This window comes from Mercenaria mercenaria, chromosome 6, assembly GCF_021730395.1.
Source record: "Mercenaria mercenaria strain notata chromosome 6, MADL_Memer_1, whole genome shotgun sequence".
In the NCBI taxonomy this organism is placed as follows: domain Eukaryota; kingdom Metazoa; phylum Mollusca; class Bivalvia; order Venerida; family Veneridae; genus Mercenaria; species Mercenaria mercenaria.
Window position 1 is genome coordinate 38,506,889 of NC_069366.1, and position 24,833 is coordinate 38,531,721.

A 24,833-nucleotide genomic window follows, 5' to 3' on the forward strand; every position below is an offset into this window, starting at 1 on the left:
TGATCCTAAGCCCAAATATTCTAAAGTTATCCTCCGGAAACAGTTTAACTGTTCCGGTTCACTGTGACCTTGACCTTTGACCTACTTATCTCAAAATCAATAGGGGTCATTTGTTGGTTACGACTAACCTCCATATCAACTTTCATGATCCTAGGCCCATGCGCTCTTGAGTTACCATCCAAAAACGGATTGGTCTACATACCGACAAACATCTGCAAAACAATATACCCCTCCTTCTTTGAAGAGGGGCATAATAAGTCCACACAAGACACTTTACCAGGTAGAGATAAGTCAAAATACACCAAAAAATTGGATGTAACATGCATGTTGTACCACAGAAAAGTGGTCTTGATTTTTCCCTACAGCCAGTCAAAATCCCTCCATGCATGAAGAAGAAATGCTCGGGACAACTCATGGTGGTGAACATTTGTGCCAAGTTAGATCAAAATCCCTCCATGCATGAAGAAGAAATGCTCCGGACAAAGTCATACTTGTATCTGACCTTTGCACTCGAAGTGTGACCTTGACCTTAGACCTTGGGACCTGGTTCTTGCGCAAGACTCTCCGTCTCATGATGGTAAACACTTGTGCCAAGTAATATTAAAATCCCTTTTAAGAATTGTTGAGTTACAGACTGGATAGGAAAAAAGCTCTTTTGGCTTTGACTTCCAAGTGTGACCTTGACCTTTCAGCTAAGGGCCCTGGTTTTGTGCATGACATGTTGTCTCATCATGGGGAATATTTGTATCAACTGATATTTTAATCTTGTATAGACCGGACAGGAAAAAAAATCCTATTGCCCTTGATCTCCAAGTGCGACCTTGACCTTTAAGCTAGGGTTCTGGGTATTGCGCATGACAGGTCACCTCATCATGTGGAACATTTATGCCACGTAATATTGTAATCCCTTGATGGATGACAGAGTTATAGACTGGACAGGAAAAAACGCCTGTTGACCTTTGACCTCAAATTGTGACCTTGACCTTTGAGCCAGGGGTCCGGGTTTTGCGCATGACATGTCGTCTCATCATGGGGAATATCTGTGCCAAGTAATATTAAAATTTCTTAACGAATGTCAAGAGTTATGGACCGGACACGAAACAGACCCTGTTCATGCCATGTAAACATTTGACTGCCAAGTGTGACCTTGACCTTTGAGCTAGGGGTCTGAAAGTTGTGCGGAAAAGTACATTCATATAGTCCCCGAAACTGGTTTTCAACCAGTAGGGTACTAATAATCTCAGTAGTAGGTTTCTCAGAAGCATTCTGATGAACTCTTTTCATAACCAGATCCGTGGTTTAGAAAGAGATGCTGTTCAAAGATTTTTAAATTTTTTTTTAGCTCTATCACCTCAGCCCATGACTGTACAGCCGAGTGGAACAATTTGAAAGACAATACAAGAAACATCAATGAACTTCTGAATCAATCTTGTGAATGTAGCAAAACTAGAAATGTGTCCATGGGACACAGATGCCCCCACTGCATCTTGGCACATGCTGACCAACATTCCTGTAAACTTTGGTGACTCTAGGTCAAATACTTTTGGAGCTACGCGCGACACAACATTTAAATGACCAATTTTTAACTAAGTCCAGTGATTTTTTTCCCCCTTTTGGGAAAAGGTCCAGTACCGGATAAATTGCGAAAAATAGCGGTGTTTTTACTCAGATTGGGAATTCTTATAGTTAATTAATAACATCATTTAGATGCTTCTTCCTTTAATTCCATGTAAATATCATCAAACAAACTGTTTGAATGGTTAAATCATGGTGAATGTCAATGTAACTAAGTTTTCCTTCTGTAATCATCAAAATGCAAACTTAATTTGGTCATTTGGGGAATTTTTGGATGATAATTGGGAAAAAAGATTGCATTTTTCAATTGGGAAAAGGTCCTTTCAGGGGTACTTTATAAAGAAGGAAAAAAAATCCCTGAAGTCAGGAGCCGTAACTCCTACATGACTGAATGAATCTGGACACCAAACCCCAGGTGCACAACTGCACATGCTGACCAACATTCCTGTAAACTTTGGTGACTCTAGGTCAAATACTTTTGGCGCTATGCGCGACACAACATTAAAATGACCAATTTTTAACTAAGTCAGGGGTCATAACTCCTGAACTGAATGAATCCGGATGTGAAACCCCAGGTGCACAACTGCACATACTGACCAACATTCCTGTAAACTTTGGTGATTCTAGGTCAAATACTTTTTGAGCTACGCGCGACACAACATTAAAATGACCAATTTTTTACTAAGTCAGGGTCCATAACTCCTACACCACTGAATGAATCCGGACGCTAAAACCCCAGGTGCTCAACTACACATGCTGACCAACATTCCTGTAAAGTTTTGTGACTCTATACATCAAATACTTTTGGAGCTAGGCGCGACACAACACTAAAATGACCAATGTTTACAAAGTCAGGGGCCATAACTCCTACATGACTGAATAAATCCGGACGCAAAACCCCAGGTGCACAACTACACATGCTGACCTACATTCCTGTAAAGTTTTGTGACTCTACGTCAAATACTTTTGGAGCAAGGCGCGACACAACATTCTCGGAAGGACGGACGGATGGACGGACGGGCAAGGGCAAATCTATATGCAACCCGCCCCCAAAGTGGGGGCATAAAAATCAGGACATCTGTTTGCATTTAGCAATCAATGAATAGTCAAAAACATTCTGAACCAAATTATGTGCTTACAGCATTTGCAATTAATTCATTTTTCAGCAAAAGAGCATGGAGATCAGGACCATAAGAAGCATTACGTGTTCTACCAGAGAATGAAAGGAGAAATACGGAGTTATCCCACTGTTCCTGTCTGACAAAGTAAATAAGAGTTCCCTGAAGGTCCTGTATCGCTCACCTGACCTTGTTCTTACCACAGGTAATTCAGTATCTAATTGTGCCTAGATTTCATAGCAACAAACATTTTGACCATGCATATGTTTTATGTAAATCAGGTAGATCATCAACCAAGTTTTCAAAGATTTACATAGTTACATAAGTTAAATAGTTTTTGAACTCAGGAACCCCTCTTTTGAGCATGATTTTAATTTATACAAACATACTGATAAAGATTTGTGATGATCAAGATGAAAAGGTGGCCTCTAAAGTGTTACCAGAGTTGTCTTTTTTTTAACTTAATGACCTGGTTTATCCCAAGTGACTCTGTTACAAATTTATCCTAGATTTGAAATAGACAAACATTCAAACCAAGTCTCATGAAGTTCAGGTTGAAAATGTGGCCTTTTGTATGTTTACAATGTCTTTCTGTGATTTCACCTGGTGACCTAGTTTTAGTTCAAGATAATCCACATTCAAACTCGATTTATAGAGACACACATTCACGGCTACTAAACGTTAGCGCCACCACCAAATTGTGGTGATAAGGAAAAGAGCTATCGACATTTCCGTGGTGCAGCTATCACCCGTTTCTTCTTGTAAACACGTGAGTAAAATTTATATTTTATCTCATATTTTTATTGATAGAACTGTTTTTCAAAAATCGGAAAATGTAGTTCCGTGTAACAACACTTTAATTACAGGTTGGCTGTAATTTCATTAAAATAATATGCAAATTGTTGTCTTTTTTAGCAAATTCAGAAAAATGAATTCGCTATAACCCGGATGTAGAATTTTTTTGATACGTTTGAAACCGTATTTTGACCAAGTGACCTTTTTTTGACTTCAAGTAATCCAAACATTCTGACAGTTTTATGAGAATCAAACAGAACATGTGACCTGTGGAAGTTAACAAGGTTTTTCTATGATTTAATCTAATGACCTAGTTTTTAACTTTCGGTCACCAATTTCAAAGATGACCTAGACTTGATGCAACCAAACATTTGGAGAAAGTTTTAAGAAGAACAAGGCAGTCTGAAAGACAGCTAAATCCCCCGCCACTGCTATCAGGGGTCACGCTGTCGATCGCCACTTGAGCCATTTGCGACAAAAAATTAAATGTGGCTCCAAAATTTTTTAATTGGCGAAAATGGCCCGAAGCTATATCTGTCTGCAAAACTACGAATGATTGCCAGTTTTACGAACCAAAAGGTGTGAAAAATCGATAATCTGTGTAGCCACAACATCCGTTATTGAAAGGGAGGGAGCCAATTTGCAATTTTTTTATTTGATCAGACAGTTAATTGGCGATAATTAGACTATTGAATAACAAATTGGATAATCATAATCATCATTTTGTGCACTCGATACGATTTTATGTGCAGTCGGCTGTTAGACAAATTTTCTATGATTGTCGAGGGTTAGTTTGGGCAAAAACAAATAAAAATGCTTTAGACAAGCAGAAATTGTAAGTATTGAATAGCTATGATGATAGAAAAGCAATAAAACATAGGTATTTTATCAAATATTTAAATCCAACTTGCGTTTTCCGAATTTGTCACCCGTTTTCGCGACCGTGATTTTCGGATATTTCTGTCATTTCTGACGAGATTTTTTAGTGCAGTCTTAATAAAAAGCCAATAAAAAGTCTACATTTAAGAAAAATATGACAACTGTTGCAAAAGCAGCTCTTATTTTGAAGTATTTTTCGAGAATAAAACATGCGAAGGCATTGAACCCCACCCACTTATAGGCAATGTGCAAAATAAGACACTGTTTTTTTTTAACAATTTTTTTTCTTTTTTGACATCTTCATTTCAAATGTGATATTCAAAATTTTTTTATTAAATGGCAGATGTTTATAAAAATGATAATTTTAGAAATTAACACAAATTGATTTTCTAAATAGCTTTTTAAAGGGTTACTAAGAAATATATGTTATAACTACATTAATTTCTTGAGTACTATGAGTACTTTCGTACATATAATGTAGTCCTACAAGAACGTCAATGCTATGCGCTTCGCCGTTGTTGACCTAATTTTATCTTCGGAAAAAGCAGTGGCTCAGAGAAAAAAATTCCCAGTGTGACCCCTGGCTATGGATAGTGAAAGGGTAAATCTTTGATTTTAGCTGTGACCTTGACCTTGAACTGACATCGCTGACTCATGAATTCTGCACAACGCCTTGATGAGGTGATCATTTGACCAAAGTTTCATGAAAATCCTTCAAGGGGTTTAGGAGATAAAGAGCTGAAACCTTTGACCTTCAGTTGTGACCTTGACCTTGAGTTGACATGGCTGACTCATGAGTTCTTGATGAGGTGATCATTTGACCCAAGTTTGATGAAAATCCTTAAAGGGGTTAAGGAGATACAGAGTGGACACCTAATGGAAGGCTCAAACTTTCGACCCTTAGTTGTGACCTTGACCTTGAGTTGGCATGGTTGACTCATAATTTCTGCACATCGTTCTGATGAGGTAATAATTTGACCCAAGTTTTATAAAATTCCTTCAAGGGGTTTAGGAAATACAGATCGGACACGAAATAGAAGGCTCAAACCTTTGACCTTCAGTTGTGACCTTGACCTTGAGCCGACATGGCTCACTCGTAAGTTCTGCACATTGCCTTGATGAGGTGATCGTTTGACCCAAGTTTGATGAAAATCCTTCAAGGGGTTTAGGAGATATAGAGCGGACACAAAATGGAAGGCTCAAACCTTTGACCCTAAGTTGTGACCTTGACCTTGAGCACATTGTCTTGATGAGGTGATCATTTGACCCAAGTTTTATAAAATTCCTTCAAGGGGTTTAAGACACAAAATGGAAGGCTCAAACCATTGACCTTGAGTTGTGACCTTGACCGGCATGACTGACTCATGGGTTCTGCACATCGTCTTGATGAGGTGATCATTTGACCCAAGTTTTATAAAATTCCTTCAAGGGGTTTAGGAGATATAGAGCGAACACAAAATGGCAGGCTCAAACCTTTGACCTTGAGTTGTGACCTTGACCTTGAACCGACAAGGCTGACTCATGGATTCTGCACATCGTCTTGATGAGGTTATCATTTGACCCAAGTTTCATGAAAATCCTTCAAGGGGTTTAGGAGATATGGACCGGACACGATTTTGTTACGGACGGAAGGACGGACGCAGACCATTCCTATAATCCCTCCGCCACGGCGGGGGATTAACAAACAGAAAATGTGGGCTCTAGAGTGTTAATAAGGTTCTTCTATGATTGGCCTAGTTTCTTATCTCAGGTAACCCAGTTTTGTACTCGCCCTAGATATTAGAGATGCAAACATTCTAACAAAGGACCTCGAACATTTTCTATCCAATTAAGTAACAAGAGCGCCGCCAAGTGGGGTAATATACGCCCGAAGGGTTACACCAGAGGATGGGAGCAAAATTTAAAGAACTTGACTGTTGAAGCCCAAAGGACAGGAACAACAAAAAGAAGAAATTCCAAAAAAAATTCTAATTCCACAAAAAAATACTTACCAGGTAAAGTTATGTCAAAATACTTCTAAAAATTGGATGTACCATCCATGTTGTACCACAGAAAAGTGGTCTTGGTTTTTCAGAAAATGTGCCACTGTCAGATTCGGGAGAAAAGCTCCTGACACCACAATTTGCATATTATTTTAATGAAATTACAGCCAACCTGTAGTAAAAGTGTTGTTACACGGAACTACATTCTCCGATTTTCGAAAAAAGTTCTATCAATAAAAATATAAGATAAAATATAAATTTTACTCACGTGTTTACAAGTAGAAACGGGCGATAGCTGCACCACGGAAATGTTGATAGCTCTTTTCCTTATCACCACAATTTGGTGGTGGCGCTAGCATTAAGTAGCTGTAACATTCTCAATAAGTTTTATGAAGATCAAGTAGAAAAAGTGGCCTCTAGGTTTTTCTATGATACAACCTAGTAACACAGTTTGGAACTTGATGTAAATTTCAAAGAGACAAACATTCCCACACAGTTTTATGAAGATCAAGTAGTAAATGTTTTTCTACGATTTGACCTAGTCCTCGATTTGACCTAGTCCTCAGGTTAGCAAGTTTTTAACTTTACCTAGATTTTATAGAAACAAACATTCTGACAAAGATTTATGATGATAAAATCGACAAAATTTAATGTGGCAACTAGAGTGTTAACAAGGTCTATGATTTGACCTTATGACCTTATTTCTTGCCTCATGTGACCCAGTTTTGAACATAACCTAGACTTCAAAGCAGCAAACATGCTGACAAAGTTTTTAAAGATCAATTAGAAAATGTGGCCTTTAGAGTATCAACAAGCTTTTTCTACAGTTTGACTAGCAACCACAGCTGATAAGCCTTACACATTAAGAATATTGGTAAAAATCAATACCTGGTTTTGGTTTATAATATAATTTATATCTTTAAAATTATTTGACTGATATTAATAAAAATTATATATATTAAAAGCGGATAAAATTACCTTTCGTTTGATATAAATTTTGTATTTGTGAGTTAAATCATTTTGCTTTTATCAGAGGTTAAATGCAATACACAATGAAAATTTCAAGTAAATCACCAATAATGTCCGAGTGCACCTGAACTGGCTCATAGCTCCCGCGGCCAATCATTTGCGGGTTATTTAATGAGCTGGAATATTCATTAAATTAATTCATCCAATCATAAAAATGAATTTGCTATAACCGTATTTTGACCTAGTGACCTTCTTTTGACTTCAAGTAATCCAAACATTCTGACAGTTTTATGAGAATCAAACAGAACAGGTGACCTGTGGACGTTAACAAGGTTTTTCTATGATTTAATCTAATGATCTAGTTTTTAACCTTCGGTCACCAATTTCAAAGATGACCTAGATTTGATATAACCAAACATTTGGAGAAAGTTTTAAGAAGATCAAACAGAAAATGTGGCCTCTAGAGTGTTAATAAGGTTCTTCTATGATTTCACCTACTGACCTAGTGGCCTAGTTTCTTATCTCAGGTAACCCAGTTTTGTACTCACCCTAGATATTACAGATGCAAACATTCTAACAAAGGACCTCCTACATTTTCTATCCAATTAAGTAACAAGAGCTGTCGGAGGACAGCAACGCTCGACTATTTAACAGCCTTGTCGCTTGAATGAATAAGAAAGTTGAAAAAGGGGCATAATTTAGTAAAAAAGTAAAATAGGGTTATGGAACCTGCATAGTGCTTATCAGCTCATGACAGTGGACAAGTGTATGAAGTTTCAATCCAGTCCCATTAGTGGGTACTGATACCAGCTTACATATAAGAATTTAACCCAAAAACTCCTAAGTTGAAAAAGGGGCATAATTTTGTAAAATGCAAAGTTGAGTTATTGACCCTTTGCACTGCATGTCATATCATGACAGTGAACTAGTGTGTGAAGTTTCAATCCTTTCCCATTAGTGGATACTGAGATACCAGCTTACATACAAAAACTTAACCAAAAATTTCTATGTTGAAAAAGGGGCATAATTTTGTGAAAAGGCAAAATAGAGTTATGGAACCTGTGCAATGTAAGTCAGATTATCACAGTAAATAAGTGTGTGAAGTTTCAATCCATTCCCACAAGTGGTTACTGAGATACCAGCTTACATACAAAACCTTAACCAAAAATTTCAAAAAAGGGGCATAATTTTGTAAAAAAGCAAAACAGAGTTATGGAACCTGTGCAATGTAAGTCAGTTTATCACAGTGAATAAGTGTGTGAAGTTTCAATCCATTCCCACAAGTGGTTGCTGAGATACCAGCTTACATACAAAAACTTAACCAAATCGGGACGCGGACGCGGACGCCGACGCATGGGCGAGTCCAATAGCTCTACTATTCTATGAATAGTCGAGCTAAAAACTGAGCTAGGGCTATACTTCTGAAATTGCATAGTAAAGATAGTTAAAGACCATTTCTTGATATGTTCGACTAAATTTTACATGTTTGTGAACAAAAAAGAAGACTTTGTAAACATTTCTCATTCTCATTTCTATTGAAATATGAACATTAATCATTTTTACTTTTTAAACATCTTTCCCCCCAGTGACGCAACAAAATATTTTACATGCCTTAAACCTTACATATCTACAGCTTTATTTGTTTTTGTCAAAGGGTGAGAAAAATGTGCAGCCTGAGTGGGACTCGAACCCAAGGCCTTTTGCTTACAGGGCAATTGTTCTTCTGACTGAGCTACACGACTGCTTACCCTTTTCATAATTAAGTCCTATACTGTGACACTCAATGGTGCAGCTGAAAACTGAATATGGGATTGTTAGACCGATATGTACAAATTGTTACAAAGTGGGATTAGCAAGTCATCACTAGAAATGCTCTAAAACTTAACGAAAAAGGGAAAAACTAGAAAATGCTTTTGTAAAAAAGCGCATGTCTCCCCCAATGCAAAGTCCTATAGGCAAGAAGTCAATAGGGGTCAGGAGCAAAAGTCAAAGAGACACTGATGGTTGGCTGCAATAGGGATCATCTACTTGGCATGTCCAATCATCCCACTAAATTTCAACACTCTTGGCCTAGTGGTTCTCAAGTCACTGTTCAGGCTTCTGTGACCTTGACCTTTGATCAAGTGACCTCAAAATAAATAGGGGTCATCTACTCTGCAAGTCCAATCATCCTATTAAGTTTCAACATTGTAGGTCAAGTGGTTCTCAAGTTATTTCCAAAAAATGATTTTACATGAACAGGCCACTGTGGCCTTGACCTTTAATAGACTGACCCCAAAATCAATAGGGGTCATCTACTCTGCATGTTCAATCATCCTATGAAGTTTCAACATTCTGGGTCAAGTGGTTCTCAAGTTATTGATTGGAACTGGTTATCAATGTTCAGGCCCCTGTGACCTTGACCTTTAACGGAGTGACCTCAAAAACAATAGGGGTCACGGGTCGAGTGGTTCTCAAGTTATTGATTGGAAATGGTTTTCCATGTTCAGGCCCCTGTGGCCTTGACCTTTAACAGAGTGACCCTAAAATCATTAGGGGTCATCTACTCTGTATGACCAATCATCCTATGAAATTTCATCATTCTGGGTCAAGTGGTTCTCAAGTTACTGACCGGAAATGGTTTTCAATGTTCAGGCCCCTGTGACCTTGACCTTTCACAGAGTGACCCCAAAATCGTTAGGGATCATCTACTCTGCATGACCAATCATCCTATTAAGTTTCAACATTCTGGGTCAAGTGGTTCTCAAGTTACTGACCGGAAATGATTTTCAATGTTCAGGCCCCTGTGACCTTGACCTTTAATGGAGTGACCCCAAAATCGATAGGGGTCATCTACTCTGCATGTACAATCATCCTATGAAGTTTCAACATTCTGGGTCAAGTGGTTCTCTAGTTATTGATCAGAAATGGTCTTCCATGTTCAGGCCCCTGTGACCTTGACCTTTGACAGAGTGACCCCAAAATCAATAGGGGTCATCTACTCTTCATGACCAATCATCATATGAAGTTTCAACATTCTGGGTCAAGTGGTTCTCAAGTTACTGACCGGAAATGGTTTTCAATGTTCAGGCCCCTGTGACCTTGACCTTTAATGGAGTGACCCCAAAATCGATAGGGGTCATCTACTCTGCATGTACAATCATCCTATGAAGTTTCAACATTCTGGGTCAAGTGGTTCTCTAGTTATTGATCGGAAATGGTTTTCCATGTTCAGGCCCCTGTGACCTTGACCTTTGATAGAGTGACCCCCAAGATCAATAGGGGTCATCTACTCTTCATGACCAATCATCCTATGAAGTTTCAACATTCTGGGTCAAGTGGTTCTCAAGTTACTGGCCGGAAATGGTTTTCAATGTTCGGGCCCCTGTGACCCTGACCTTTTATAAAGTGACCCCAAAATCGATAGGGGTCATCTACTTTGCATGTACAATCATCCTATGAAGTTTCAACATTCTGGGTCAAGTGGTTCTCTAGTTATTGATCGGAAATGGTTTTCCATGTTCAGGCCCCTGTGACCTTGACCTTTGACAGAGTGACCCCAAAATCAATAGGGGTCATCTACTCTTCATGATCAATCATCCTATAAAGTTTCAACATTCTGGGTCAAGTGGTTCTCAAGTTACTGACCAGAAATGGTTTTCAATGTTCGGGCCCCTGTGACCTTGACCTTTAATGGAGTGACCCCAAAAACAATAGGGGTCGTCTACTCCAGCAGCCCTACAACCCTATTAAGTTTGAAGGTTCAAGGTCAAATGGTTCTCCAGTTATTGCTCGGAAATGAAGTGTGACGTACGGACGGACAGACGGACGGACGGACAGACGGACGGACGGACGGACAGGGCAAAAACAATATGTCTCCTGGGGGAGACATAATAAAACTGTAGAAAATAAATATGAAGTGAAGCGAGCAGAAACTGTAAATAAAGAAATGTACTGATATTTGGGGCACTTAAAAAAATAAAAAATAAATGCCATTTTGGTGCTTTTTTTTTTCATCTCGACTCGAAGTTTTAACACTTTTATTTTTATTTTCTCCTCCTACCCAAGGTCCTTGCAAAAATCTCCCGAGAAGCAGAAAATAAAAAAAAATCGGGCCTCAAGGGTCATGAGACTCATGACTCCATTGAAAATCATTCAATCAGAACATGACAATAATATGCACGACTACCCTTCATAAAAATCTCTTTTGAGGTTTGGTGAAAATCAGCCTAATTGTATGCAGCAAGTTGTGTAAACACCATAAAATATAGCAAATCAAGGGCCATAACTGCTGAAAAACACTGAGCCAGAACATACCCATGACATGCATAACTAGGTTTGGCACTGAGCACTTTTATAAAGTTTGGTGTAATTCCTACTGGTTGCATAGGAGCAGTTGGACAAGGTGAAATACAACAAAATTACAAATGAAGGGCCATAACTCTGCTAAAAATCACTGAACTAGAACATGTTGATGATACGTATAACTAAGCTTTCACTGTTAACTCCTGTAAGCTTTTGTGGAAATCTGTCCAATAATATAAGAGATTAAATGGCCAAAACAACATAAAATTTGACAAATCAAGGGCCATAACTCTGCTGAAAATCATAAACCAGAAAAAGCTGATGATATAAACACCTAGGCTTGGCAACAATCAATCTTGTGAAGTTTGGTTTAAATTCATCCAGTGGTGTCAGAAGAGTTGCGTCGGCAAACTTTGTGACAGAGAGACAGATGGATGACAGGTGGATGGGGACAGTCCTAAATCTAATACATGTGGGAGACATAATCACTCATACTTGATGAAATTTATATTATTATTTTATACACCTGGACCATTAAGTAATAGAAGATACAGTAAAACTGCATCATAATTTCAACAGATATCTTGACACGGATGCTTACACCCATGTAAGGGCGAGCAGTATAGCTTTCAATATACTTTGTACAACCAAGGTAAAACGCAACACCTTCAAGATCAGTATATTATTTCTGTTCATTGCACTTTGTTATGCACAACAGCTGTGATAAATACTAATGCCAAGTTTTAAATATAATCTGAATAAGGGTAAGAAAGTTATGACCTAGATATATAAGTGTCCAGACACTGATCATGCTGACGGACGGATGTACACAACAATATCTATTGGGCTTAAGTCCTACATGCTGCTTGTCAATTCTTTTCATGTTACCCACTATAGTGCATGCTATGGTTACCTGAATTTGAAAAAGATTCCAAGCCAAGCATCATTGCCATTTGAAAGTTTGGCAAGAAGGCAGCATCATATCATTGTTCCTATACTACACAAACTAAGCTTCAATGACAGATGCAATATCATCTTGACTCTTATCATGGAACTGTTGAGTATCACAGGTGTGATAAGATACTGCCAACTGCCATGCTCAAAACACTAACAACCTTAAACAAAAATGAAAATAAAACATTCCTCCAAAATAATCAACCAAACTCCATTAATAATAATCTCAACTTAACTTACCATTTAAAAGACCTTGAAAAGCATCATCTGTAATATTTCCTGATGGGAGTAAAAGTGAATTTTTATTAACAAAGAATCACAAAATACAGGCAGACAAGGTGAGCTGCCTTGTGGGCTACCAAAGACTTTCAACATAAAGGTCACTATAACGTATTCACCCCTGTTGTGCAAATAACAAGAGCTGTCAGCGGACAGCGCGCTCGACTATTCTCAGTGCTTGATAGTATAATATAAGCTATGAGTAAAACTTTAACATTACAATAAGCATATTCTAAGTCAAAAAGGGGCCATAATTCAGTCAAAATGCTTGGTAGAGTTGCCTCCTCCTTTATACAGACTGGGGTCATGATGGCAAACAAGTATCCAAAATATGAAAGCAATATCTCAATGGACTTTGAAAATATTTGGGGTGGTGCGCAAACTTTAACATTTATTCTAAGTCGAAAAGGGGCCATAATTCAGTCAAAATGCTTGATAGAGTTGCCTCCTCCTTTTTACAAACCGGGGTCATGATGGTAAACAAGTATCCAAAATATGAAAGCAATATCTCAATGGACTTTGAAAATATTTGGGGTGGTGCGCAAACTTTAACATTTATTCTAAGTCGAAAAGTGGCCATAATTCAGTCAAAATGCTTGATTGAGTTGCCTCCTCCTTTTTACAGACTGGGGTCATGATGGTAAACAAGTATCCAAATTATGAAAGCAATATCTCGATGGACTTTGAAAATATTTGGGGTGGTGCGCAAACTTTAACATTTATTCTAAGTCGAAAAGGGGCCATAATTCAGTCAAAATGCTTGATAGAGTTGCCTCCTCCTTTTTACAAACCGGGGTCATGACGGTAAACAAGTATCCAAAATATGAAAGCAATATCTCAACGGACTTTGAAAATATTTGGGGTGGTGCGCAAACTTTAACATTTATTCTAAGTCGAAAAGTGGCCATAATTCAGTCAAAATGCTTGATAGAGTTGCCTCCTCCTTTTTACAGACTGGGGTCATGACGGTAAACAAGTATCCAAATTATGAAAGCAATATCTCGATGGACTTTGAAAATATTTGGGGTAGTGCGCAAACTTTAACATTTATTCTAAGTCGAAAAGGGGCCATAATTCAGTCAAAATGCTTGATAGAGTTGCCTCCTCCTTTTCACAGACTGGGGTCATGACGGTAAACAAGTATCTAAAATATGAAAGCAATATTTCAATGGACTTAGAAAATATTTGGGGTATTCAACGTCGAAAAGGGGCCATAATTCAGTCAAAATGCTTGATAGAAATGCCTCCTCCTTTTAACAGTATTGGGTCATGATGGTAAACAAGTATGCAAAACATGAAAGCAATATCTCCATGGACTTTGAAAATATTTGGGGTGGTACGCAAATTTTAACATTATTCTAAGTCGAAAAGGGGCCATAATTCAGTCAAAATGCTTGATAGAGTTGCCTCCTCCTTTTTACAGACTGGGGTCATGATGGTAAACAAGTATGCGAAATATGAAAGCAATATCTCAATGGACTTTGAAAATATTTGGGGTGGTACGTAAACTTTAACATTTGTGTGACGCTCACGCTAACACTCAGGCCGATGCGAGTAGGATAGCTCCCCTATTCTTCGAAAAGTCGAGCTAAAAATTACTTTTACCTTTACCTTTACAAAATTATTTGTCTTTTGTATTAAGAAAGTATAGTAAAATTTTGTTTCCTTCAAAGCTCCTATATCTACGACTACAATAAACCTCTGGGCTCATACAGCAAGGTATGGTAACTTTATCTGTATCGGTCCCACAGATATTCAAGGAAAACAATACCAGACTTAAAAGTGATTCCTAAATAGCTCCCCAAACAAAGTGGGGTCATTATAACAGTACCTTGAGCTGCAACATTGTATCCAGCTTGAGTGGATTTTGCCAGACTTATATAATTTTCTTTGTTTAAGGAATGAATTAGAAGGAAATTATTTTCACTTAAGTGTAATGTAGCCACCAGTAGGTGACGTCGTGAAGCGTGAAATGGTCTGCACGATATTTGCGGTGATTGTATTGTGTAAAGTCATTCAGCTTTGGGTATTATAGACAGTTTTTACATAAAATGCAGAGTAAATAATATACAGTAGCATTCGTATATGATGTAGCTGGTAGAATGCGAAATCATTAATACAAATGTATTATGCTGATGATGTGAATTATGATTATTAATTTTATGATGATAAATATTGATGTATTATTTAACAGTACTTATCAGCCATGTGTATTCATACGGTCAGTGCTACAATTGAATTTGAAATGTAAGCTGTGTTGTGTTTTAATTTGATATAAATAGGTGACAAAGTTGAATTAAGGGAAGGATATTATGAGGTGCTTGCGCATAGTGTTATCCAGTCTGTTAAAATCCCCAAGTACTGAATGCATCTGCATCATTGCTGATCAAGGTACCGTGAGTGCTTCAATGACCCTTTATTATATACATATACCTACTCTCTTTAACTGATATACTTGGACGAGGCAATGTTCACATGTCTACAGAACTGGGTGATGTTAGAAGTGCCAGTACTGTGAGCTGAATGTGACTACTGAAATTATACACTGGAGAAGAAATATGAAGATACATGTTTATTTCACCTTTAAATGATTACATATTACATTGTCCTGTTTTGGTGAAAGTTTGTACTCAGTGATTTGAACATCCTTCTATATGTATAAAACTTATAGACCAGACAATATCTTTGACCCCAACGTGTTGTCTTGACCTTTGATATGTAGGGGTTGATGCATCGTACAACTTTAATAGTGAATGTTTTTGCATAGGTATTTGAATACAAAAATACAGATCAGAAATCTTAAGTAAACCTTTGTTGACCTTGGGTTATTTTGTGCATATCATAAACAAGCGGTGTCAATGTCATCAGTACCAACATATCTTCCTGTTTAGATTGTAAGATGATAAAAAAAAGCCATTTCAATAGCAGTGTACATTCCAAAATACATGTATGATATTTTTTGTCTTATTGACGTACTTCCTCAACTTCTTGTGTTATATGGATCTAAGTAAAAGCATTTATGCAGAAAAATAGTGTTAGGTTTATAAAAAATTGTTTGTTTCCAGTATCTCCACCTACGCTAAATTTTTGGCCCGACCCTAAATGTTTTTATGGCCTTGGAGAATTTTTTTTTTCAACTTTTTAACAAAAAGTTACAAAAACTGCACTTTTTATGCTTTAAACATGGTCAGAGATATTAGAAATCAATTTACTGATGCTTTATCTGTATTCCTTTTGTTAATTTCCGAAAAGTCCCATTTAATAATAAAAAAAAAACCTGCCTACCCTAATTTTTTTAGCATGTTACCAGAAACAAACATTTTTTTATGCCTTATGTACAGAAAATAGTCCTGTATGAAAAATACAGATTTTCTTTTATTTTGTATAACTTAAACATGAAATCATCAGAAAGAGATGTTAAGCTGATTTTGCTAAATAAGAAGTGTTTGTAGCCTAGAAGATTTACTGGTCAGTCATTATTTGATTCATGTACATCAGTTTTTGTGGAGTGCTGGAACTGCATCAGTAATACACTAAACTGACACTATACTATCAATGATACCACACATTATTGTAGTTAAGAAGCTTAAGCTTTCGAAAGTTATTTCATACTCATATATTAGCCATAAGCCATTTATGCTACAAGTCATTACATCTTACCAAACACAGTGCCAGCAGACAAATGATCATGATAATGGTGTGCATGGCTGTTTTTAGTAACTCACAGTGCTACTATCAATTGCTAAAATTGGAGAAGATCCATTACAAGGTTCTTGTGAAAAAGGTCTTTTTTAATTTTAGCTACCGGTAAGTGTATTCAGTTGGAGCTATTGTAAGGTCCATCCTAAGAATGCTATTTAGATGCAGCTTATCTCTCTTTAACATCTTTTCTTTCCAATTCCATACAACTTTCTGTTACCTGTTTAGTATGATCTTAAGTGCTAGAAACTAAACACTTTACATATACTGTTATATATAATTCCTATATAAATGTATCTATCTTAACCCTTACCATGCTGGACACAATTGGTTCTGCCTTTGCAACCAGTGTAGATCATGATCAGCCTGCACATCCATGCAGTCTGATCATGATCTGCACTGTTCGCCATTCAGTCAGTATCTTTTTGTTAAGCACCCCTTTTAACAGTTAATGGTACTGTCCAAATTGAAAGATGGACAAGTTAATTATAGAAAATTAGCAGAGTAAGGATTAATCCTTTATCCTAATTATACTGAAAATTCATTGACAAACATTATCTGCCAGTATCATAATCATGAACAAGAGCTCCACCAAGTAGGGCAATATATGCCCAAAGGGTTATATCTGAGGATGGGATATATATATATAAAAATTTAAAGAACTTGACTGTTGAAGCCCAAAAGACAGGAACAACAAAGGGAAGAAATTCAATTTTTTTTCTAAATCCATAGAAAAAATCCTTACCAGGTACAGATATGTCAAAATACACCTAAAAATTGGAGGTACCACAGAAAAGTGGTTTTGGATTTTCGATACGGCCAATAATAAAAAAGTTACAAAGTCAGCTATTTATAGTAACATAAAAAGGAAGTAATTCCATAAAAAAATTATTGTAAGTGATCAAAAAAGGGATCTGCCAAATAAAAGCAAGAGCACTGCAATGCAGAACAATATAAACACACAACAAAGTCATATGACATTTGACCCATAAATGTGACCTTGACCTTAAAGCCAGCCATCCAAAACATGCGCTCTGCAAGTCATCTTGATGTGATGAACATTTGTGCTGTTTCTTTAAAATCCTTCAAGCAGTTCAATAGTTACAGAGCGGACATGAAACAAAGTAATATGACCTTTGACCCCTAACTGTGACCTTGACCTTGAAGCCAGCTACCCGAAACATGCTCTCTGCATGTTGTCTCACTGTGGCAAACATTTATGTTTCTTCGAAATCCTTCAAAGGGTTCAAGAGTTACAGAACGGACCGGAAACAATGTCATATGACCTTTGACACCTAAGTGTGACCTTGACCTTGAAGCCAGCCATCCAATACATGCACTCTGCACATCGTCTCGATGTGGTAAACATTTGTGTCAAGTTTCTTTGAAATCCTTCTAGGGGTTCAAAGAGTTACAGAGCGGACACAAAATTGCTAACAGACACACAGACGTACACCGGAGGTATAACATAATACGTCCCTTCAAGCGTATAAAAAGGTCAATGAAAGTGATCTTACCCCATATTGACACTATGATGCAAAAAAAAGTGTACAGTATTTTTAACTTAGGATGTGTAGTTACTGAGAAACTAATGTGCTAACAATCACAAACAGAATCTGTGAACAAACGAGGCATACTTTCATCAAAATCACGGCAAGAGTTATGGGACTGATGTCATTCTGTAAATTCATGGTTAAGTCAGATTTCTATTCCAGCTGAATATGCAGATCTACAATCTACTTTTCATTTTTATTTGAGGGAGATATTCTTGATGCCAAACTGGTGTATCAATCTGAATAATATCCCCTTTTATCTTTCCTTCATACATGATACAGTAAAAATAGTTTGTCACAGCTTCAATAAAACCATAATCACTGCATAAGCATTTTGAAGAAATGTCACTTGGCTTTTATCCAGAAACAAGTAAACTTTTGCCATTTTTAATCTGTCGCTGTATGTCTTTTCACTAGCTTGTGTTTTTTCTTTACTTTTCTCTTAGAATGTAGGAAAATAAATATGCTTCAAGTCTATTCTAATAAGACACAGAGTTCTACCTATATAATTTTTAGAAAAAAGAATATACAATGAAACACATCATAAACTATCATGATCAAGGTTCTCGGAAACGCAACAATTGGCGTCCTTGTACTCATAATTGGCCCCAAGTTTCTGCACTGGGACGCAAACTTAAAATTGCTAGTGAGAACCCTGATGATACGGAGCAATTCCTAATATTTTCACAACAGACTGGAATAACTGCATTGAAGTCCCATTGGAGCTGACAATTTTTTTCATAAATTATTCTCGCTACACTTAGAGAAGTAACCTACCATTACAGTAACCCTATTACCAAGGTAGTGCTTTGTTTTTGGTGGATAAACTAATGTCAAAAAGCATACTTACTTCTGAGATATCTATCAGTTCTTAAGACCATTCTAACAACAACCATGAAACAAGAGGACCATGATGGTCCTGAATCGCTCACCTCTTCCCACATGACCCAGTTTTGAGTATGACGTCGTTTTTTCTATTATTTGACATAGTGACCTAGTTTTTCAGCTCATGTGACCCAGTTTTGAACTTGACCTAGATATTATCAAGATAAAAATTCTGACCAATTTTCATGAAGATCCATTGAAAAATATGGTCTCTAGAGAGGTCACAAGGTTTTTCTATTATATGACCTATTGACCTAGTTTTCGAAGGTACGTGACCCTGTTTTGACCTTTATCTAGATATCATCAAGGTGAACATTCTCACTATTTTCATGAAGATCTCTTGAAAAACATGGCCTCTAGAGAGGTCACAATGTTTTTCTATCTTTATACCTACTGGCCTAGTTTTTGACCGCACATGACCCAGTTTCGATACTGACCTAGATATCATCAAGGTGAACATTCAGATCAATTTTCATGAAGATCCATTGAAAAATATGGCCTCTAGAGAGGTCAAAGGATTTTAATAATTTTAGACCTACTGACCTAGTTTTTGACCGCAGTTGACCCAGTTTCAAACTTGACCTAGATATCATCAAGATGAACATTCAGACCAACTTTCATACAGATCCCATGAAAAGTATGGCCTCTAGAGAGGTCACAAGGTTTTTTTTATTATTTGACCTACTGACCTAGTTTTTTAAGGCACGTGACCCAGTTTCAAACTTGATCTAGATATCATCAAGGTGAACATTCTGACCAATTTTTATGGAGATCCATTCACAAGTATGGCCTCTAGAGGGGTCACAAGGTTTTTCTATTTTTAGACCTACTGACCTAGTTTTTGACCGCACATGACCCTGTCTCGAACTTGACCTAGATATCATCAAGATGAACATTCAGACCAATTTTCATACAGATCCCATGAAAAATATGGCCTTTAGAGAGGTCACAAAGTTTTTCCATTATCTGACCTACTGACCTAGTTTTTGACGGCACGTGACCCACTTTCGAACTTGACCTAGATATCATCAAGACGAACATTCAGACCAACTTTCATACAGATCCCATGAAAAATATGGCCTCTAGAGAGGTCACAAAGTTTTTCCATTATCTGACCTACTGACCTAGTTTTTGAAGGCACGTGACCCACTTTCGAACTTGACCTAGATATCATCAAGACGAACATTCAGACCAACTTTCATACAGATCCCATGAAAAATATGGCCTCTAGAGAGGTCACAAGGTTTTTCTATTATTTGACCTACTGACCTAGTTTTTGAAGGCACGTGACCCACTTTCGAACTTAACCTAGATATCATCAAGGTGAACATTCAGACCAATTTTCATGAAGATCTCATGAAATATATGGCCTCTAGAGAGGTCACAAACTTTTTCTATTTTTAGACCTACTGACCTAGTTTTTGACCAGACGTGACCCAGTTTCAAACTTGATCTAGATATCATCAAGATGAACATTCAGACCAAATTTCATACAGATCCCATGAAAAATATGGCCTTTAGAGAGGTCACAAGGTTTTTCTATTATTTGACCTACTGACCTAGTTTTTGAGGGCACGTGACCCAGTTTCGAACTTGATCTAGATATCATCATGGTGAATGTTCTGATCAATTTTCATGAAGATCCCATGAAAAATATGGCCTCTAGAGAGGTCACAAGGTTTTTCTATTTTTAGACCTACTGACCTAGTTTTTGATGGCACGTGATCCAGTTTCGAACTTGACCTAGATATCATCAAGGTGAATGTTCTGACCAATTTTCATGAAGATCTTGTGAAATATATGGCCTCTAGAGAGGTCATAAGGTTTTTCTATTTTTAGACCTACTGACCTAGTTTTTTATGGCAGGTGACCCGGTTTCAAACCTGACCTAGATATCATCAAGGTGAACATTCTGAGCAATTTTCATGAAGATCTTGTGAAATATATGGCCTCTAGAGAGGTCACAAGGTTTTTCTATTTTTAGACCTACTGACCTAGTTTTTGATGGCACGTGACCCAGTTTCGAACTTGACCTAGATATCATCAAGATGAATATTCTGACCAATTTTCATAAAGATCCCATGAAAAATGTGACCTCTAGAGTGGTCACAAGCAAAAGTTTACGGACGGACGGACGCACGGACGCACGCACGACGGACACCGCGCGATCACAAAAGCTCACCTTGTCACTTTGTGACAGGTGAGCTAAAAACAAGAGGACCATGTTGGTCCTGAATCGCTCACCTATCCCCACATGACAAGTGTCAAAATGAGTGTTGAGTACACAAACACACGCCGATGGCATAATTTAAGCTCCACCTACTTCAGGTACTTGCGAGATTTTCCGTAGAAGTGTAAAAGCGAATCAAATTATCCTATACAACAGAGTCAATTGTGTTCAGCCGATTAGCGCCGCGGTTACGTCCTTGACACTTTGCGTTAATTGTCAACAAGTTCGAGTGCAAAAAAACAATGTTTTACGAAGAAATTGCTAATTAACCGTGCGATTAATTGGAATATTGTACACAATTTGTTGTTGTCTATGGTAAAAGAAAGACATGTAATGTAACTACGTTAAATTGACTTCCATCGATGAATTGATTTGAATATGTATTTCTTGTTTACAAAGTTTACTTTCAGTTTTATTCAGGAGAGATACTGTTCGCCGAGTTGGTGACTCGTGTTAATAATAAACACTTCGTACAAGATATAGCAAAAAATCAGCGGGTTAAAGCATCGTCTTGAGTTTTGAAAACAATTTAACTTTTTTTCAGAATTTTGTAATGAAACAATAACCACTGTATGGGAAATGATCTAACTAAGAAAATAAATGGTTACACCAATGTTTTTTTTTATCTAGAAACAAGAAAATTACAGCCACCTTTCAAATCACTCAATAGCATTGAGGTAGGAAAAGTCTTCCCACTTCTCCTTAAATCAGCTTGAGGGAGAAGTGACTTCTCCCAAAAAATTGGACATAGCTAGACCCCTGATTGCCATTCTGTGTATCTTATATTTCTTTAGTATAGCTGACAATGTGGTTGGTTGTTTAATATCGATCTGTCATGACACAAATTTGAGCCATGTAAAATGTGTGTAAACTTAAGGGTGTATTGTTTAAAACACTGACAAACTCATGTTTAGCCGCTTATTCACATAAACATCAACTGAATGAAAAGAAAAAATTGGTATTCTAATTTCTTTCTAGGTATTGCATAAAATTTCACTAATATTTTTGTTTTTTTAATAGTTTTCTTAATGCCTTCTTAAAAAATTCTCACAATACTGCGACTAAGATAATGAAGGCTTAGAAACTGCTTCGCCACATTCATAACAAGACATGTACTTATATAGTCTACTACTGTGGATCAATACCAACACAGAAAAAGTGAGAACTTGCCTTTGTCACTGTCAATGCCAGACTCACTTCCACAGCATAGTGACAGTAATGTAAACATAACTGGAAGTAGCACTATTTCCATTTTTTTAGATCACAAAAAACTGATCAAATTCTAGAAACAAAATTTAAGTTATTGAAACGACAATGTACATCTGTGTTGTATACACGTGAATACAATGTTTGGTCGATAGTTCAGACACATTTGCAGATTTAGTTTTGTCTAATGCAGACAGCAGCTGTTGCTTGTTATGATCGATTGCGCATGCGTGTGGTGATTCCCATGTTGGACTAATAACTGTACCGTACCGTATAAGATCGTAAAGGCTAAACACCACTAAAAAGATAAAATATTCCCGGAAGCACCGAGCACCTAAAACACAGCCATAGAGCCATGCATCGCAAAGTAGGCCCACAACGATAGAAGCTGTAACGGAAATATATTGTAGATAGGTTGCTTCAAAAATCAAACAACAAGTACATTATAAATATATGCAAAATACAAAAATTGGGGTTCGTGGTAAGGGGTAGATAAAAGGGTCAGATGTTGGGGGAAGGTGAGCAAGAATGAATAGGGAAAGCTAGGTTCCTAAAAAATAGTATTCCTACAACATCGCAGATACGCACGTTCAAATGAATGCAAGTTACTTTCTCCAAAGCTAATGCAGATACTGGGTTGAAACTCCGTGGATATTTTAGCATTTAGGGTAATATTCCTGCTTCTGGGACATCAATTTGAATAGTCGGGCAGTGGCTGTCTTAGGGACAGATTTTGTCTTTATTTTGTTTTTACTAGAAACTAAACTTTTTATTTTAACAGGAAGGATGTTTGGTCAAATATCTTAGCACACTCATAGGGTTAATGTTGGCATAAATATAAGACTGAATCAATTTTCATATGATTGGATCAATTTAGAAGATTTTACTCGACATCACTAATCTCGCGTCATCACTAATTTCGCGGTATTTGAGTTGCGCCACTACGTGGTGTTTACATGTCAAAGTTCGTGACCTATTTTACGCATGCTAGCGAAAAACGTTCTTACCTGCAGTTACCTTGCTAAATATCTGTCAATATTTAATATAAAAGCGTGTTTTTTGCATATCTATTGCAAAAATAAAAAAAAATCCACTAATTAAGCAAATACTTGCAATGTTTACAAGTTTGTCTACCAGCCGTACGGCAGTTTTCCTCATTAATTATGCAAATTAAGTCCCGCCTATAGGTTAGAGAACACCAGATTTTACGTAACATCCCCCAGCTAGACAAAAATGAGTGAAATATCAGTTTTAGGCGAAACATCAGAACGTCTAAACTCGACGGATTTGAAGGGGGAGGAGGAAATGGAGGCCCCGCGACCATCCCCTCAAAATACACCCAAGATACTTAACAGTGAAGTGGAACTTGTTAGATAAGTATCAAATAGAAAATATTCAGTAATAGTACAATTCTTAGGCTCCGATACATTATGACCACGCCCGTGACCTTGTGGTTTACTTGCAAACATCTGATATGGCCACTTCCCAGAGGAGAATAGTTTCGATAGTGCCAATGTAAACAGGTAATATAAAATGTTTAAATTGGCGTATATGACTTTTGAGTGTTCCTGTTAGTTTGGCTTAAATAGTTTCTCAATGTTTGAGTAATATTTAGTGCTTTTTAACCTGTGATAGTTTGATTGCCACAATTGTTGGCCTATACCGCGAGATTAGTGATGTGACGTCACATGATAACAATGGCTGACTATTGTTGTTCGAAGTACACATGAAAGTTTTTTAAATGATATCTGATTTATTTTCACGCAGTTATTGATGCATATGACATGAAATGTTGTGGTGAAGACAATAAATATTCTGTTTTGTTGTTTCTTATTTCATGTCGTTACTTCGAATGTCATGTACCGCGACATTACAGATGGACGGTATACTTCTTAATATTTTATATAAGAAAACATTTAAAAAAGGGTTAGAGCTGAGATGTTTGATTATAACACATCACTGATATTGTACGATGTAAATAATATATCAAATACTCTGTATAATAGGGCATATACTTTAATGCATATATATGCATGTATGGGTGTATATGTTTGTACATATATGCATGTGTATGTATTTGTATTATATATATGTGTTTATGCGGGTATACTATTTGTATATATATACATGTGTGTTTGTATATATGAATTTACCTAAATGTTAATTAAATGACCGTTGAGCTATTTAAATGTTTGGGATTTTTACATTGTTTTAGCTTCATAATATATCATTTTAGAATTTGATAAACAAAAAAGACATGGTCAAATTACAGAAATTAACAAGGGTAAATCAGTTTTGTAGCTTTTAATTTTATCTTTGTAATGTATGTATAAGTCTCTTATAATTCAGTTAATGAATGGTCATGTATATTTTATCTGTCATGCTTCTCTTTTATGTTGTGTACTCTGTACATGAATGAGACTGG

The 24,833-nt window shown here is 36.9% G+C and overlaps 1 protein-coding gene across 1 annotated transcript in view; it reads right to left on the minus strand.

Moving 5' to 3' along the window:
* The window catches only part of LOC123549109 (acid phosphatase type 7-like), a 57,156-nt gene extending 34,519 nt beyond the window's left edge, over positions 1-22,637 (minus strand). Inside the window, exons 1-2 of the mRNA XM_045336935.2 lie at positions 22,373-22,637; positions 12,797-12,835 (exon numbers count right to left, since the gene is read on the minus strand). Of these exons, the coding sequence (XP_045192870.2) occupies positions 12,797-12,835; positions 22,373-22,454 (121 nt within the window). The 5' untranslated portion in view covers positions 22,455-22,637. The remainder of the gene's footprint in view (positions 1-12,796; positions 12,836-22,372) is intronic.
* Between the last annotated feature and the right edge of the window lie 2,196 nt (positions 22,638-24,833).